Source organism: Taurulus bubalis, assembly GCF_910589615.1.
Source record: "Taurulus bubalis genome assembly, chromosome: 8".
Taxonomy (NCBI): domain Eukaryota; kingdom Metazoa; phylum Chordata; class Actinopteri; order Perciformes; family Cottidae; genus Taurulus; species Taurulus bubalis.
Window position 1 is genome coordinate 299,990 of NC_136596.1, and position 17,511 is coordinate 317,500.

A 17,511-nucleotide genomic window follows, 5' to 3' on the forward strand; every position below is an offset into this window, starting at 1 on the left:
CTGGAACCCAGTGTGTGTTTGTGTCTCTACGGAACTGTTCTGCTGGTCTCTGCTGGTCTCTGCTGGTCTCTACTCATCTCTACTGGTCTCTACTGGTCTCTTTTCATCTCTACTGGTCTCTACTGGTCTCTACTGGTCTCTACTCATCTCTGTTGGTCTCTACTGGTCTCTACTCATCTCTACTGGTCTCTGCTGGTCTCTGCTGGTCTCTACTGGTCTCTGCTGGTCTCTGCTGGTCTCTACTGGTCTCTACTCATCTCTACTGGTCTCTGCTGGTCTCTACTGGTCTCTACTCATCTCTACTGGTCTCTGCTGGTCTCTGCTGGTCTCTACTGGTCTCTACTTATCTCTGCTGGTCTCTCCTGGTCTCCACTAGTCTCTCCTGGTCTCTACTGGTCTCTCCTGGTCTCTACTGGTCTCTACTGGTCTCACCTGGTCTCTACTGGTCTCTACTCATCTCTACTGGTCTCTGCTGGTCTCTACTGGTCTCTACTCATCTCTACTGGTCTCTGCTGGTCTCTACTGGTCTCTACTTATCTCTGCTGGTCTCTGCTGGTCTCTACTCATCTCTACTGGTCTCTGCTGGTCTCTGCTGGTCTCTACTGGTCTCTACTGGTCTCTACTCATCTCTGCTGGTCTCTCCTGGTCTCCACTAGTCTCTCCTGGTCTCTACTGGTCTCTACTGGTCTCTACTGGTCTCTACTCATCTCTACTGGTCTCTGCTGGTCTCTACTGGTCTCTACTCATCTCTACTGGTCTCTGCTGGTCTCTACTGGTCTCTACTCATCTCTACTGGTCTCTGCTGGTCTCTACTGGTCTCTACTCATCTCTACTGGTCTCTGCTGGTCTCTACTGGACTCTGCTGGTGCTGTGTTACTGTGAACTTATACTATATACTATAATAATTATACGGATATTGATTATGAGCACATCATGACTATATATGATCAGCAATATTGAGTGTATTGATATGTGGTTCAGCTGTCTGTCTGCTGTCAGGAGAGTGAGACAGGTCAGCTGTCTGTCTGCTGTCAGGAGAGTGAGACAGGTCAGCTGTCTGTCTGCTGTCAGGAGAGTGAGACAGGTCAGCTGTCTGTCTGCTGTCAGGAGAGTGAGACAGGTCAGCTGTCTGTCTGCTGTCAGGAGAGTGAGACAGGTCAGCTGTCTGTCTGTCTGAAACATGAGGTACTAATGAAAAGATGTTGGACACGTGAAGAGCGCTCATTCCTGTCTGGATGTTCAGGCTCAACTGGGATTACGTTAGCTGGTCGCTAGCTAGCCGTTAGCTCGCATCAACTCCTGGAGTATTTTAGTTCATCTTTTGTTTCTCTTGTATGAAGCTGATGTGTTGCATTGTGGGGACTTTTCTTTACAGTGTAAAGTTTACATATTATTTCTACTATTTGTGATGTTATTCTTTATTTGTGATGTTATTCTTTAATATGTATTATCTATTTATTTAAGAATATGTTAACATGGCATTGTTGACCTTAGCTGTCACCTTGTTAACGGGAACCTTTTATCCATGCTGATGGTAAATGTAGTCCAGAAATAAATTCCCCATGATGCTCATTGACCCAGACAGCTGCCGGCTGTGCCTACACGTACCAGCTGGTCCTAACTGGTTCCAACTGGTCCCAACTGGTTCTAATTGGTTCTAACTGGTCCCAGCTGGTTCTAACTGGTTCTAATTGGTTCTAACTGGTCCCAACTGCATCTAACTGGTCCGAACTGGTTCTAATTGGTTCTAACTGGTCCTAATTGGTTCTAACTGGTACTAACTGGTCCTAACTGGTTCTAACTGGTTCTAATTGGTTCTAACTGGTCCCAGCTGGTTCTAACTGGTTCTAATTGGTTCTAACTGGTCCCAACTGCATCTAACTGGTCCGAACTGGTTCTAATTGGTTCTAACTGGTCCTAATTGGTTCTAACTGGTACTAACTGGTCCTAACTGGTTCTAACTGGTTCTAATTGGTTCTAACTGGTCCCAACTGGTTCTAATTGGTCCCAACTGCATCTAACTGGTACTAATTTGTCCCAACTAGTCCTAACTTGTTAACTGATTTCAACTTGTTATGAGTCCAAAGTGGTTTTAACTGGTACCAGTTGGTTCATACTGGTTCTAACTGGTTTTGAAACCAATCGACAAAGATAGCAGCTTTGCAGTTTGGGGGTCTGGTATGTCTTTTAATCATTCAAGATTATTTTTCTGTTGAGTTTTCTGAAAAGATTAGATTGAATTAATAGTTGAGATCATAGAGCAGCTGAATCCTCTCTGTTCATTTATAATTGGTCTCAATCAGGAAACCCACAAAGGAAATCAGAAGATAAAGTGTTCCAAAGGTTTTACTTCTAATTCAAATAAAGCAACAATATGAAGCAATATTAATGTATGCAATAGTTTGTTATATTCCTCTGATGTGTTCATTTGAGTTTATTAAATGTTAAAGGAGGAATCCAGGAGAAGAAATTGTTGACCGTGTTTCTGGTTCCTTCCTGACTCCAGCTGTTGGGTTCTAAACTGTAACTGCTGATCTATTTATTCTACTGTGTTTGTTGTTCTTGTGGTGCTGATTCTGTTGAGTTAGTCCAGTTCTGAGCTGCGTTCAACAGCACGTTTCACTGAGGTAGCGATAGCTGGACGTTAGCAGAGTGTTAGCTGGACGTTATCAGCGTGTGAGCCGAGTGTTAGCCGAGTGTTAGCTGAATGTTAGCTGAGTATTAACCCTAGTTTATGGTTCTCCGTCACGTCGACGGCGTCCTGACGCCGTCGTTGAGCATTCGAAGTTCTGCGTCGAGGGAACGCGTTGCCTGCAATTACCGCCACGCCGCCAGGGGGGTGTGTCTGTGTGCCTGTGTGGTTTCAGGGGTTACAGCCGAATTCCGGTCACAGTAAACAATGGAGACCAAGTTGGAGCGGCTGCATTAAAGTTGGAGCTCATCAATATTGAAGAGCAAATGCTTATATTGCAAATGTTGAAGCGCAGGCGACAGAGAAGACGTTTGCGGAGGTGGTCTGTACGACCACGAAACCGGTCGAGGCTGGGAAAAAGCAACTGCCGGAAATTACGTTCTGAGCGGACCAATCACAGCGCTTACGGTCCGCGTCAACGCGACGCGTAGTTAGGATTTTTTAGAGGTGCGCGTCAGGCTACGGCGTAGGGGTCTGCGTCGACGGCGTAGCTACGGTGTAGCTACGCCGTCGACCTGACGGAGAACCATAAACTAGCCTTTAGCTGGGCGTTAGCGAGCGTGAGCAGAGCGATAGCTGGGCGTTAGCAGAGTGTTAGCTGAGCGATAGCTGAACATTAGCATAGCATTAGCTGAATATAAGATGAGCGTAGTGTTAGCTGAGCATAGTGTTAGCTGAGCCTTAGCATAGCGTTAGTTGAAGGTGTTTGTTAGCATGCTAGTTTAAAGTGCTTCATGTTGCTGCTGCTCAACGCAGCTCCTCACTGTGATCGTAGAAACTTCAATGTTTGGTATTAATATAAATGTTTAAGATTATATAAAGATAATAACCATATATATGTCAGGAGCATATATATATCGAGCTATTCAACTGAAATATGCAGCAGCCCAGACTGTGTGTGTAGTTGTGTTGTGTATCTTGGTGTCATGTGATCAGACAGAGACGTGTTGACATGAATAAAGTTGTTTGGATGAAGATGAAGACGAAGAGCGAATGGCTTCTTTATTACTACACTAACTGAGGAAACTGAACGACTAAAAGCAACTGAAACTCGTCAAGAACTTGAGTTATTGATCCAACACGTCTCCTTCCTGGTGAGCACAGCGGTGCTGTGGGCTTCCTGCCAGCAGGGGGTGCTGCAGGATGACTCCTCCTCTTCCTCACTGTGAAGACAGACAGGAGGCTGACTGACACAGAAAGAGGAAGAAGAGAAGGAGGAAGGAAGAGGAGAAGGGTTAAACTGTTCTGCCGTTAGCAGCCGTCTGTCTGCAGACATGTCCTCCCGGGCGGAGAGTAAGACAGGTAAGCTCCTCTTCCCTCTGTCTCATATGCTAACTGTTAGCCACACTTTCCGTCAGACTTTAGTTAGTTTGAAACAGATGCTTTTACGGTTGTAGTTATTGATGATGATGAAGATCCTCTTCCTCTCAGCCTCCCAGTTTGTGTCTCTCACCATGAGGCTGAAGGATAAGCTCCACCCACCGAGGATCAGACGCTCTGAGCGAATCAAACAAACCCCGTCACAGAGACCCAAACCATGTGATCTGAACCTGGAACACACACTGCAACACAAGGTACACACACACACTGCAACACAAGGTACACACACTGCAACACAAGGTACATACACACTGCAACACAAGGTACACACACTGCAACACAAGGTACACACACTGCAACACAAGGTACATACACACTGCAACACAAGGTACATACACTGCAACACAAGGTACATACACTGCAACACAAGGTACACACACTGCAACACAAGGTACACACTGCAACACAAGGTACATACACACTGCAACACAAGGTACACACACTGCAACACAAGGTACATGCACACTGCAACACAAGGTACATACACACTGCAACACAAGGTACACACACCGCAACACAAGGTACATACACACTGCAACACAAGGTACATACACACTGCAACACAAAGTACATACACACTGCAACACAAGGTACACACACTGCAACACAAGGTACATACACACTGCAACACAAGGTACACACACTGCAACACAAGGTACACACACCGCAACACAAGGTACATACACACTGCAACACAAGGTACATACACACTGCAACACAAAGTACATACACACTGCAACACAAGGTACATACACTGCAACACAAGGTACACACACTGCAACACAAGGTACACACACTGCAACACAAGGTACACACACTGCAACACATGGTACACACACTGCAACACAAGGTACACACACACTGCAACACAAGGTACATACACACTGCAACACAAGGTACACACACACCGCAACACAAGGTACATACACTGCAACACAAGGTACACACACTGCAACACAAGGTACACACACACTGCAACACAAGGTACACACACACTGCAACACAAGGTACATACACACTGCAACACAAGGTACACACACACCGCAACACAAGGTACACACACCGCAACACAAGGTACACACACTGCAACACAAGGTACACACACACTGCAACACAAGGTACATACACACTGCAACACAAGGTACACACACACACCGCAACACAAGGTACACACACACCGCAACACAAGGTACATACACACTGCAACACAAGGTACATACACACTGCAACACAAGGTACACACACACTGCAACACAAGGTACACACACACTGCAACACAAGGTACACACACTGCAACACAAGGTACATACACACTGCAACACAAGGTACATACACACTGCAACACAAGGTACATACACACTGCAACACAAGGTACATACACACTGCAACACAAGGTACACACACACTGCAACACAAGGTACAAACACACACTGCAACACAATGTACACACACACACTCCAACACAAGGTACACACACACACACTGCAACACAAGGTACACACTGCAACACAATGTACACACACAGACACTGCAACACAAGGTACACACACTGCAACACAATGTACACGCACACTGCAACACAAGGTACACACACTGCAACACAAGGTACACACACTGCAACACAAGGTACACACACACTGTATTAATTGTGTGTGTGTGTGTGTCAGCCGGTGTGTGTGTTGGCGGACCAGCAGCGGGCCGTCGTCAGCTCTCTGCAGTACTTCAAAGCTCTGGTGGACAGACTGGGAGTGGACAGACTGGGAGTGGACAGACTGGGAGTGGACAAACTGGTCCTGGACCCGGCAGTGGTGGGCGGTCTGCTGGGAGGCGCGTCCAGCGGGGTCCTGGAGGCGGTCCAGACTCTGGTCCAGCTGGAGCCGCACCTGCACCATAGGTAGGTTCACCTGTCAGCATCAGTGGAGTGACCCATCGTCTCCTGACCCGACCTGTCTGTCCCCTCTGCAGTGAGACCGTCTCTTTCTGTCTCACCCGTCTCTACCTGTCTGTGGCTCGGCTGACTCGCTGGGCCGATCAGGTGATGCTGCAAGGCGTCGCCCACAGCAACAAGGACTCCACAGCAAGCGTTACCGTGGTGATCAGGGCCGTGCTGGACAGTGTCAAGGTGAGAACCAGTGAGAGACGGTCGCCATAGAGACAAACTGTCCTCATCGACAGGTCCACTATCCTACCTCTTCTACTGGTCCTACTGGTCCTACCTCTTCGACTGGTCCTACCTCTTCTACTGGTCCTACTGGTCCTACCTCTTCTACTGGTCCTACTGGTGCTACCTCTTCTACTGGTCCTACCTCTTCTACTGGTGCTACTGGTCCTACCTCTTCTACTGGTCCTACCTCTTCTACTGGTCCTACCTCTTCTACTGGTCCTACTGGTGCTACCTCTTCTACTGGTCCTACCTCTTCTACTGGTCCTACTGGTCCTACCTCTTCTACTGGTCCTACTGGTCCTACCTCTTCTACTGGTCCTACTGGTCCTACCTCTTCGACTGGTCCTACCTCTTCTACTGGTCCTACTGGTCCTACCTCTTCGACTGGTCCTACCTCTTCTACTGGTCCTACTGGTCCTACCTCTTCTACTGGTCCTACCTCTTCTACTGGTCCTACCTCTTCTACTGGTGCTACTGGTCCTACCTCTTCTACTGGTCCTACCTCTTCTACTGGTCCTACCTCTTCTACTGGTCCTACTGGTCCTACCTCTTCTACTGGTCCTACCTCTTCTACTGGTGCTACCTCTTCTACTGGTCCTACCTCTTCTACTGGTCCTACCTCTTCTACTGGTGCTACTGGTCCTTCCTCTTCTACTGGTCCTTCCTCTTCTACTGGTCCTACCTCTTCTACTGGTCCTACTAGTCCTACCCCTTCTACTGGTCCTACTGGTCCTACCTTTTCTACTGGTCCTACCTCTTCTACTGGTCCTACTGGTCCTACTTCTTCTACTGGTCCTACTGGTCCTACTTCTTCTACTGGTGCTACTGGTCCTACCTCTTCTACTGGTCCTACTGGTCCTACTTCTTCTACTGGTCCTACCTCTTCTACTGGTGCTACTAGTCCTACCTCTTCTACTGGTCCTACTGGTGCTACTGGTCCTACTTCTTCTACTGGTCCTACTGGTGCTACTGGTCCTACTTCTTCTACTGGTCCTACCTCTTCTACTGGTCCTACTGGTGCTACTGGTCCTACTTCTTCTACTGGTTCTACCTCTTCAACTGGTGCTACTGGTCCTACTTCTTCTACTGGTCCTACCTCTTCTACTGGTCCTACTGGTCCTACTTCTTCTACTGGTCCTACTGGTCCTACTTCTTCTACTGGTGCTACTGGTCCTACCTCTTCTACTGGTCCTACTGGTCCTACATCTTCTACTGGTCCTACCTCTTCTACTGGTGCTACTGGTCCTACTTCTTCTACTGGTCCTACCTCTTCTACTGGTGCTACTGGTCCTACTTATTCTACTGGTCCTACTTATTCTACTGGTCCTACTTCTTCTACTGGTGCTACTGGTCCTACTTCTTCTACTAGTCCTACTACTCCTACACGTCCTACTCGTCCTACACCTATGTGTCCATTGGTAACTTGTCCTGTCTTGTTGTCCTTGCTGTCCTCTCCGTCCTAGCAGCATGTGTTGTTGTTGTTGTTGTTGTCGTTGTGATGTAATCACCTGTTGTTTGTCAGGAACTGGTCCGATTGGCTGCAGAGAGACAAGGCGACTCCGCTCCCCTTGTCCAATCACCGGTCACCGTGGGACAGACATGTGGGCTTGACGACCAGCAGACATTAGAGAGGACGTCTACCTGCTGGAGGTCAGGAGCTCCTACAGAGAAAGAGGAAGAGGAGGACGAAGAGCAGACAGCTTTGGCTCCTCCTAAGCCCCCGATGCCTCTCAAAGAGCATCTCCCTCAGGTGTCCCTTCCTCAGGTGTCCCTCCCCCAGGTGTCCACACAAGAACTGAGGTGAGTCTGAACAAGCATGAAATCACCAAACACACAATAAACACTCTTCTAACAGATGAAAACAGAATAATAATAATGTTGTATTTACATTCAGACATGTAGAGAACAGTTTAGGTAGAACGTCTACTGAACTAAAGAACATGTTAGTAAAGACACGTTCTACATATAAATAGAACCGGGGCTGAAACAGGAAGTAGAAAGACTGAAGACGTCACATGACATCCTTCCCTCTTGTCTCAGCACTTCCTGTCTCAGTGTGAGAAGTCAGATCTTATCTCACACACTCAGTTTATTCCTGTTTATCTCAGTTTATTCCTGTTTTATTTCAGTTTATTCCTGTTTATTTCAGTTTATCTCGGTTTATTCCTGTTTATCTCGGTTTATTTATGTTTATCTCAGTTTATTCCTGTTTATTTTTATGTATCTCAGTTTATTTCTGTTTGTCTCAGTTTATTCCTGTTTATCTTAGTTTATTTCTGTTTATCTCAGTTTATTCCTGTTTATCTCAGTTTATTCCTGTTTATTTCTGTTTATCTCAGTTTATTCCTGTTTATTTTTGTGTATCTCAGTTTATTCCTGTTTATCTTAGTTTATCTCTGTTTATTCCTGTTTATCTCTGTTTATTCCTGTTTATCTCAGTTTACTTCAGATACGTCAATCAAACCGTAGATAGTTTTTTAGACACTTTGATCTTTAATGGACTTTATGAAACGTGCTGCTGTTAAAAAGCATGAAGAAGAAACAAAGATGGAGGCTTTACGTCATGTTTTCTGAAGCGGCACTGTGTACTACTCCTGCAGTAAAAGTACAATGATAGTACTACCATAGTACTATGATAGTACTACCATAGTACTATCATAGTACTATGATAGTACTATGATTGTACTGCCATAAACTAACAATTGCTAAATAACTCTGAACTGACTGTCTGTCTGTCTGTCTGTCTCTCAGTCCTCCAGCCCTGCCGTCGAAAAGACGTCAATCGTCAGGCCCCTCCCCCTGCAGGGTTGCCATAGTAGCACCAATGAGACGAGAGCCTGAAGTGGACAGACAGGTACAACAGATTGTACATCCCATAATTACACACAGGTTGTCATAGTGGCAGTTATGTCTCTAAACGGTGATTTCAGACTGTTTTGAAGGCTCAATTTTGGCTTTTTGGCAGTCGCCATTTTGTTTTTTGTGACACAAGAGGGTGGAGCTAAATACACAGACACCTGTCAATCACCTTGTAGCCCCGCCCTAAATCGTCCCCTGCTTTATGGTCGGTTTGACTCTAAATGACCAGAATTTACTAATGTTGAGAATGCAGCCTTAACACATGAAGCATAGACTTCTATACAACTAGAGGAGTCGCCCCCTGGTGGTCCTGAGAAAGAATGCAGCTTTAACACATGAAGCATATACTTCTATACAACCAGCGGAGTCGCCCCTGGTGGTCAGGAGAGAGAATGAAGCTTTAACACATGAAGCATATACTTCTATACAACCAGAGGAGTCGCCCCTGGTGGTCAGGAGAGAGAATGCAGCTTTAACACATGAAGCATAGACTTCTATACAACCAGAGGAGTCACCCCCTGGTGGGCACTAGAGAGAATGCAGCTTTAACACATGAAGCATAGACTTCTATACAACCAGAGGAGTCGCCCCTGGTGGTCAGGAGAGAGAATGAAGCTTTAACACATGAAGCATATACTTCTATACAACCAGAGGAGTTGCCCCTGGTGGTCAGGAGAGAGAATGCAGCTTTAACACATGAAGCATAGACTTCTATACAACCAGCGGAGTCGCCACTGGTGGTCAGGAGAGAGAATGCAGCTCTAAGGTTCAGAACCAGTTGAGGTTCTGGTGTTTTAATCTTTCACTGCACATCTCCTGATCAACCCATATGTATGATCTGGCTCTGTGGTGATACTTTTAGCAGTACTTTATTGTGGATACATTGTATACTTGTAGTAGATTAGTAGTATTAGTACTGCATCATATATGTTTTTATAAAGCAGGAATTAAAAGTACAAGTATGTGTAAAATGTGTTACAGGAGGACGAGTGTTTGAAGCGCTGCTCTTCTTCATCTGCAGACTCTGCTGAGAACACACTCTGTGGTAACACACACACACGCGCACACACACACACACACACACACACACACACACACACACACACACACACACACAGACACACATTTCCAGTTAGCAGCAAGGTGTGAGTGACATCATTTCCTGTCAGTTGACAGAAACAGGAAGTAGTGTTTTCTGTCTCTTCCTGTCTGTTCCTGCTGCCTCCTGCTGGAGTCTTTATTGTTATTATAATAACTATAATAATTATATTATCATTATTTTTATCTAACTAGAATCTAAAGTCTAGAGTCTAACTAGAGATGAACTAGAGGCCTACTAGAGACTAACTAGAGTCTAACTAGAGTCTAACTAGAGTCTAAAGTCTAACTAGAGACTAACTAGAATCTAACTACAGACTAACTAGAGTCTAACTAGAGTCTAGAGACTAACTAGAGTCTACAGTCTAACTAGAGTCTAAAGTCGAACTAGAGACGAACTAGAGGCTAACTAGAGACTAACTAAAGTCTACAGTCTAACTAGAGTCTAACTAGAGTCTAAAGTCTAACTAGAGACGAACTAGAGGCTAACTAGAGACTAACTAGAGTCTAACTAGAGTCTAAAGTCTAACTAGAGACGAACTAGAGGCTAGCTAGAGACTAGCTAGAGACTAGCTAGAGACTAGCTAGAGTCTAAAGTCTAACTAGAGTCTAACTAGAGTCTAAAGTCTAACTAGAGACGAACTCGAGGCTAACTAGAGTCTAACTAGAGTCTAACTAGAGTCTAGCTAGAGACTAGCTAGAGACTAACTAGAGTCTAACTAGAGTCTAAAGTCTAACTAGAGACGAACTCGAGGCTAACTAGAGTCTAACTAGAGTTTAACTAGAGACTAGCTAGAGACTAACTAGAGTCTAACTAGAGTCTAAAGTCTAACTAGAGACGAACTCGAGGCTAACTCGAGGCTAACTCGAGGCTAACTCGAGGCTAACTAGAGTCTAACTAGAGTCTAGCTAGAGACTAGCTAGAGACTAACTAGAGACTAACTAGAGTCTAACTAGAGTCTAAAGTCTAACTAGAGACGAACTAGAGGCTAACTAGAGCCTAACTCTGCAGTCAGATTTATGTACGTTGGTGTTTATGAATATTATTTATGAAGAGAAGATGATGCAATCTTTTCGTCTCTCAGAGGATGACCCGGACTACGACTTCCTCCTCACTGACCTGACACTCCCTCCTCTTCCTCCTCTTCCTCACCCGGCCTCCCTCCCCCCCGCCCTGCCAGAGAAGAGACGCTGCAGCACTGCAGGTCTGTCTGTCTGTCTCTGTCTGTCTCTCTGTCTGTCTCTCTGTCTGTCTGTCTCTCTGTCTGTCTGTCTGTCTCTCTGTCTGACTGTCTGTCTCTGTCTCTCTGTCTGTCTGTCTGACTGTCTGTCTGTCGTTCTGGATCACAGGAACCAGCATCAGTCAGGCCTCGTCTTCCTTTGGGTTTGACTCCGCCCCCCCTGAATTGAGCCACGTCATTGGACGTGATGAGTCACCTGATGAGTCATCGTCGTCCCCTCTGTCCCCCAGTAGGACGCCGCCGCCGCTCCCCGAGAAGACACGGCACAGTGAGTAAAGAAACCATCTTTTAAAGCTAAGCTAGGCTAACCGTTAACCACTGCTCCAGTGTTTGTGCTAAGCTAGGCTAACCATTAACCACTGCTCCAGTGTTTGTGCTAAGCTAGGCTAACCTTTAACCACTGCTCCAGTGTTTGTGCTAAGCTAGGCTAACCGTTAACCACTGCTCCAGTGTTTGTGCTAAGCTAGGCTAACAGTTAACCACTGTATAAAGTGTTTGTGCTAAGATAGGCTAATCCTTAACCACTGTTTAAAGTGTTTGTGCTAAGCTAGGCTAACAGCTGACCACTGCCTCCAGTGTTTGTGCTAAGCTAGGCTACACCTGTACTGGACTCACAGAGAACAAATAGATGGACAGAAATCAAAGCTAAGGCCAGACTGGTTTTCCTCCACTGATATGTTTCTGTCTGTCTCTCCATCTGTCTGTCTCTCCACCTGTCTGTCTGTCTGTCGCTCCACCTGTCTGTCTGTCGGTCTTCAGTCCATCAGTACCTTCAGTTCTGTTCGTCCTACAGCGCTCAATCAGCAGCCCAGCGACCTTTGACCTTCAGTCAGCATTACAGTAGCAGGCAGAGGGACCGCCTCACACACCTGGACACCAAGACTTTAGACTCCGCCCCCTCACCTGAACTGTTTCCTGCTCCAGTTCTACCAGTGAAGAAGAGACAACAGGTAAGGATGAATGTCTTCATGTCTTTAGTTAATGACTAGTCTGATTCTGTTTTGATCCTCATCAGGATCCAGGTGGACCGTATGAAGAGGACCAGACCAGAGACAGGTGAGACACACAAAGACAGACATGTCCTCACTCACCTGGACAGACCATCAGAGTTAGTGACTCCGTCTGTCCTGCAGGTCTCAGAGTGTCCAGTATGAGGAGCAGCAGGAGGAGGTGCTCCTGACGGACCCGCAGGAGGTCCTCCAGAGGATCACCATGAAGCCTCCGGTAGAGTCCTGTCCTCTGTCCTCTGTCCTCTGTCCTCTGTCCTCTCTGCTGACTGTCCCTTTGTCTCTCAGGACGAGGACGGGCCGGGCGTCAAAGCAGCCTCTCCTGAGATCCTACTGGTCCACGCCACCGAGACTCACAGCGGAGCAGGTGAGTCCTCGTCTCGGTCCAGACTAAAGGTTTCCTCTGTCCTCGTCTCGGTCCAGACTAAAGGTTTCCTCTGTCCTCGTCTCGGTCCAGACTAAAGGTTTCCTCTGTCCTCGTCTCGGTCCAGACTAAAGGTTTCCTCTGTCCTCGTCTCGGTCCAGGCTAAAGGTGTCCTCTGTCCTCGTCTCTGTCCTCGTCTCGGTCCAGACTAAAGGTTTCCTCTGTCCTCGTCTCTGTCCTCGTCTTGGTCCAGACTAAAGGTTTCCTCTGTCCTCGTCTCTGTCCTCGTCTTGGTCCAGACTAAAGGTTTCCTCTGTCCTCGTCTCGGTCCAGACTAAAGGTTTCCTCTGTCCTCGTCTCTGTCCTTGTCTCGGTCCAGACTAAAGGTGTCCTCTGTCCTCGTCTCGGTCCAGACTAAAGCTTTCCTCTGTCCTCGTCTCGGTCCAGACTAAAGGTGTCCTCTGTCCTCGTCTCGGTCCAGACTAAAGGTTTCCTCTGTCCTCGTCTCTGTCCTCGTCTTGGTCCAGACTAAAGGGTTCCTCTGTGCTCGTCTTGGTCCAGACTAAAGGTGTCCTCTGTCCTCGTCTCGGTCCAGACTAAAGGTTTCCTCTGTCCTTGCCTCTGTCCTCGTCTCGGTCCAGACTAAAGGTTTCCTCTGTCCTCGTCTCGGTCCAGACTAAAGGTTTCCTCTGTCCTCGTCTCGGTCCAGACTAAAGGTGTCCTCTGTCCTCGTCTCGGTCCAGACTAAAGGTGTCCTCTGTCCTCGTCTCGGTCCAGACTAAAGGTTTCCTCTGTCCTCGTCTCGGTCCAGACTAAAGGTTTCCTCTGTCCTCGTCTCGGTCCAGACTAAAGGTTTCCTCTGTCCTCGTCTCGGTCCAGACTAAAGGTGTCCTCTGTCCTCGTCTCGGTCCAGACTAAAGGTTTCCTCTGTCCTCGTCTCGGTCCAGACTAAAGGTTTCCTCTGTCCTCGTCTCGGTCCAGACTAAAGGTGTCCTCTGTCCTCGTCTCGGTCCAGACTAAAGGTTTCCTCTGTCCTCGTCTCTGTCCTCGTCTCGGTCCAGACTAAAGGTGTCCTCTGTCCTCGTCTCGATCCAGACTAAAGGTTTCCTCTGTCCTCGTCTCTGTCCTCGTCTTGGTCCAGACTAAAGGTTTCCTCTGTCCTCGTCTCGGTCCAGACTAAAGGTTTCCTCTGTCCTCGTCTCTGTCCTTGTCTCGGTCCAGACTAAAGGTGTCCTCTGTCCTCGTCTCGGTCCAGACTAAAGCTTTCCTCTGTCCTCGTCTCGGTCCAGACTAAAGGTGTCCTCTGTCCTCGTCTCGGTCCAGACTAAAGGTTTCCTCTGTCCTCGTCTCTGTCCTCGTCTTGGTCCAGACTAAAGGGTTCCTCTGTGCTCGTCTTGGTCCAGACTAAAGGTGTCCTCTGTCCTCGTCTCGGTCCAGACTAAAGGTGTCCTCTGTCCTCGTCTCGGTCCAGACTAAAGGTTTCCTCTGTCCTTGCCTCTGTCCTCGTCTCGGTCCAGACTAAAGGTGTCCTCTGTCCTCGTCTCGGTCCAGACTAAAGGTTTCCTCTGTCCTTGCCTCTGTCCTCGTCTCGGTCCAGACTAAAGGTTTCCTCTGTCCTCGTCTCGGTCCAGACTAAAGGTTTCCTCTGTCCTCGTCTCGGTCCAGACTAAAGGTGTCCTCTGTCCTCGTCTCGGTCCAGACTAAAGGTGTCCTCTGTCCTCGTCTCGGTCCAGACTAAAGGTGTCCTCTGTCCTCGTCTCGGTCCAGACTAAAGGTTTCCTCTGTCCTCGTCTCGGTCCAGACTAAAGGTTTCCTCTGTCCTCGTCTCGGTCCAGACTAAAGGTGTCCTCTGTCCTCGTCTCGGTCCAGACTAAAGGTTTCCTCTGTCCTCGTCTCGGTCCAGACTAAAGGTTTCCTCTGTCCTCGTCTCGGTCCAGACTAAAGGTGTCCTCTGTCCTCGTCTCGGTCCAGACTAAAGGTTTCCTCTGTCCTCGTCTCGGTCCAGACTAAAGGTGTCCTCTGTCCTCGTCTCGGTCCAGACTAAAGGTTTCCTCTGTCCTTGTCTCTGTCCTCGTCTCGGTCCAGACTAAAGGTGTCCTCTGTCCTCGTCTCGGTCCAGACTAAAGGTTTCCTCTGTCCTCGTCTCGGTCCAGACTAAAGGTTTCCTCTGTCCTCGTCTCGGTCCAGACTAAAGGTTTCCTCTGTCCTCGTCTCGGTCCAGACTAAAGGTTTCCTCTGTCCTCGTCTCGGTCCAGACTAAAGGTGTCCTCTGTCCTCCTGTAGAACAGGTGGTGTACCGTGAAGCCTTCCTCTCCACCTACAGGAGCTTCATCAGCCCCGAAGACGTCATCATCAAACTCCAGCGCAGATATCCTTCCTGACTCTGTCTGTCTGTCTAGAGGAGTCATATCAGAGGTCTAACAGCTAGAGGAGTCATATCAGAGGTCTAACAGCAAGAGGAGTCATATCAGAGGTCTAACAGCTAGAGGAGTCACAGCAGAGGTCTAACAGCTAGAGGAGTCACAGCAGAGGTCTAACAGCTAGAGGAGTCACAGCAGAGGTCTAACAGCTAGAGGAGTCACAGCAGAGGTGTGACAGCAGAGGTTTAACAGCTAGAGGAGTCAAAGCAGAGGTCTAACAGCTAGAGGAGTCACAGCAGAGGTCTAACGGCTAGAGGAGTCACAGCAGAGGTGTGAAGCAGAGGTCTAACAGCTAGAGGAGTCACAGCAGAGGTCTAACAGCTAGAGGAGTCACAGCGGAGGTCTAACAGCTAGAGGAGTCACAGCGGAGGTCTAACAGCTAGAGGAGTCATAGCGGAGGTATAGCAGCTAGAGGAGTCATAGCAGAGGTCTAACAACTAGAGGAGTCACAGCGGAGGTAGGTCTAATAGCTAGAGGAGTCACAGCGGAGGTCTAATAGCTAGAGGAGTCACAGCGGAGGTCTAACAGCTAGAGGAGTCATAGCGGAGGTCTAACAGCTAGAGAAGTCATAGCGGAGGTCTCTGTGAGAGACAAGCGACGAAGCTTTCATTCCCGTTATCAACCATAGAAGAAGCAGCAGTTTCATTCAGCAACGGCAGGACGGAGGTGGTGACGGGCGGAGCTTCTCAACGCTGATTGGCTGCTGCAACTTTGCGTCACGAGATTTCTCCGCCGGAGTTGGGAGAATTCAACTCACGCGAATTCGCGCCGCGTCCTTCGCTTTGTTCGCCCCAGGTCGAACGTCATAGCGGATGTATACGGAGGTCTAACAAGTCTAACAGCTAGAGGAGTCACAGCGGAGGTCTAACAACTAGAGGAGTCATAGCATATGTCTAACAGCTAGAGGAGTCACAGCAGAGGTCTAGCAACTAGAGGAGTCATAGCGGATGTATACGGAGGTCTAACAGGTCTAACAGCTAGAGGAGTCACAGCGGAGGTCTAACAGCTAGAGGAGTCACAGCGGCGGTCTAACAGCTAGAGGAGTCACAGCGGAGGTCTAACAGCTAGAGGAGTCACAGCGGAGGTCTAACAGCTAGAGGAGTCACAGCGGAGGTCTAACAACTAGAGGAGTCACAGCGGAGGTCTAACAGCTAGAGGAGTCATAGCGGAGGTCTAGCAGCTAGAGGAGTCACAGCGGAGGTCTAACAGCTAGAGGAGTCACAGCTGAGGTCTAACAACTAGAGGAGTCATAGCGGAGGTATAGCAGCTAGAGGAGTCATAGCAGAGGTCTAACAACTAGAGGAGTCACAGCGGAGGTAGGTCTAATAGCTAGAGGGGTCACAGCAGAGGTCTAACAGCTAGAGGAGTCACAGCGGAGGTCTAACAGCTAGAGGAGTCATAGCAGAGGTCTAACAGCTAGAGGAGTCATAGCGGAGGTCTCTGTGAGAGACAAGCGACGAAGCTTTCATTCCCGTTATCGACCATAGAAGAAGCAGCAGTTTCATTCAGCAACGGCAGGACGGAGGTGGTGACGGGCGGAGCTTCTCAACGCTGATTGGCTGCTGCAACTTTGCGTCACGAGATTTCTCCGCCGGAGTTGGGAGAATTCAACTCACGCGAATTCGCGCCGCGTCCTTCGCTTTGTTCGCCCCAGGTCGAACGTCATAGCGGATGTATACGGAGGTCTAACAAGTCTAACAGCTAGAGGAGTCACAGCGGAGGTCTAACAACTAGAGGAGTCATAGCATATGTCTAACAGCTAGAGGAGTCACAGCGGAGGTCTAGCAACTAGAGGAGTCATAGCGGATGTATACGGAGGTCTAACAGGTCTAACAGCTAGAGGAGTCACAGCGGAGGTCTAACAGCTAGAGGAGTCACAGCGGAGGTCTAACAGCTAGAGGAGTCACAGCGGAGGTCTAACAGCTAGAGGAGTCACAGCGGAGGTCTAACAGCTAGAGGAGTCACAGCGGAGGTCTAAAAGCTAGAGGAGTCACAGCATATGTCTAACAACTAGAGGATTCATAGCGGATGTATATGGAGGTCTAACAGGTCTAACAGCTAAAGGAGTCACAGCGGAGGTCTAACAACTAGAGGAGTCATAGCGGATGTATATGGAGGTCTAACAGGTCTAACAGCTAGAGGAGTCACAGCGGAGGTCTAACAACTAGAGGAGTCATAGCGGATGTATATGGAGGTCTAACAGGTCTAACAGCTAGAGGAGTCACAGCGGAGGTCTAACAACTAGAGGAGTCATAGCGGATGTATATGGAGGTCTAACAGGTCTAA

General features: G+C 48.1%; 1 protein-coding gene across 1 annotated transcript in view; it reads left to right on the forward strand.

Annotated features, from left to right (window-relative positions):
• The first annotated feature begins 3,931 nt into the window (after nt 1-3,931).
• LOC306740096 (rap guanine nucleotide exchange factor 1-like) overlaps nt 3,932-17,511 on the forward strand; it is a 22,539-nt gene continuing 8,959 nt past the window's right edge. The window contains exons 1-16 of the mRNA XM_079222207.1: nt 3,932-3,994; nt 4,124-4,266; nt 5,740-5,966; nt 6,038-6,204; nt 6,248-6,929; nt 7,606-7,654; nt 7,759-8,036; nt 8,976-9,090; nt 10,077-10,140; nt 11,279-11,398; nt 11,544-11,702; nt 12,194-12,384; nt 12,450-12,490; nt 12,568-12,658; nt 12,730-12,808; nt 15,089-15,179. Of these exons, the coding sequence (XP_079078333.1) occupies nt 3,967-3,994; nt 4,124-4,266; nt 5,740-5,966; nt 6,038-6,204; nt 6,248-6,929; nt 7,606-7,654; nt 7,759-8,036; nt 8,976-9,090; nt 10,077-10,140; nt 11,279-11,398; nt 11,544-11,702; nt 12,194-12,384; nt 12,450-12,490; nt 12,568-12,658; nt 12,730-12,808; nt 15,089-15,179 (2,525 nt within the window). The 5' untranslated portion in view covers nt 3,932-3,966. The remainder of the gene's footprint in view (nt 3,995-4,123; nt 4,267-5,739; nt 5,967-6,037; nt 6,205-6,247; nt 6,930-7,605; nt 7,655-7,758; nt 8,037-8,975; nt 9,091-10,076; nt 10,141-11,278; nt 11,399-11,543; nt 11,703-12,193; nt 12,385-12,449; nt 12,491-12,567; nt 12,659-12,729; nt 12,809-15,088; nt 15,180-17,511) is intronic.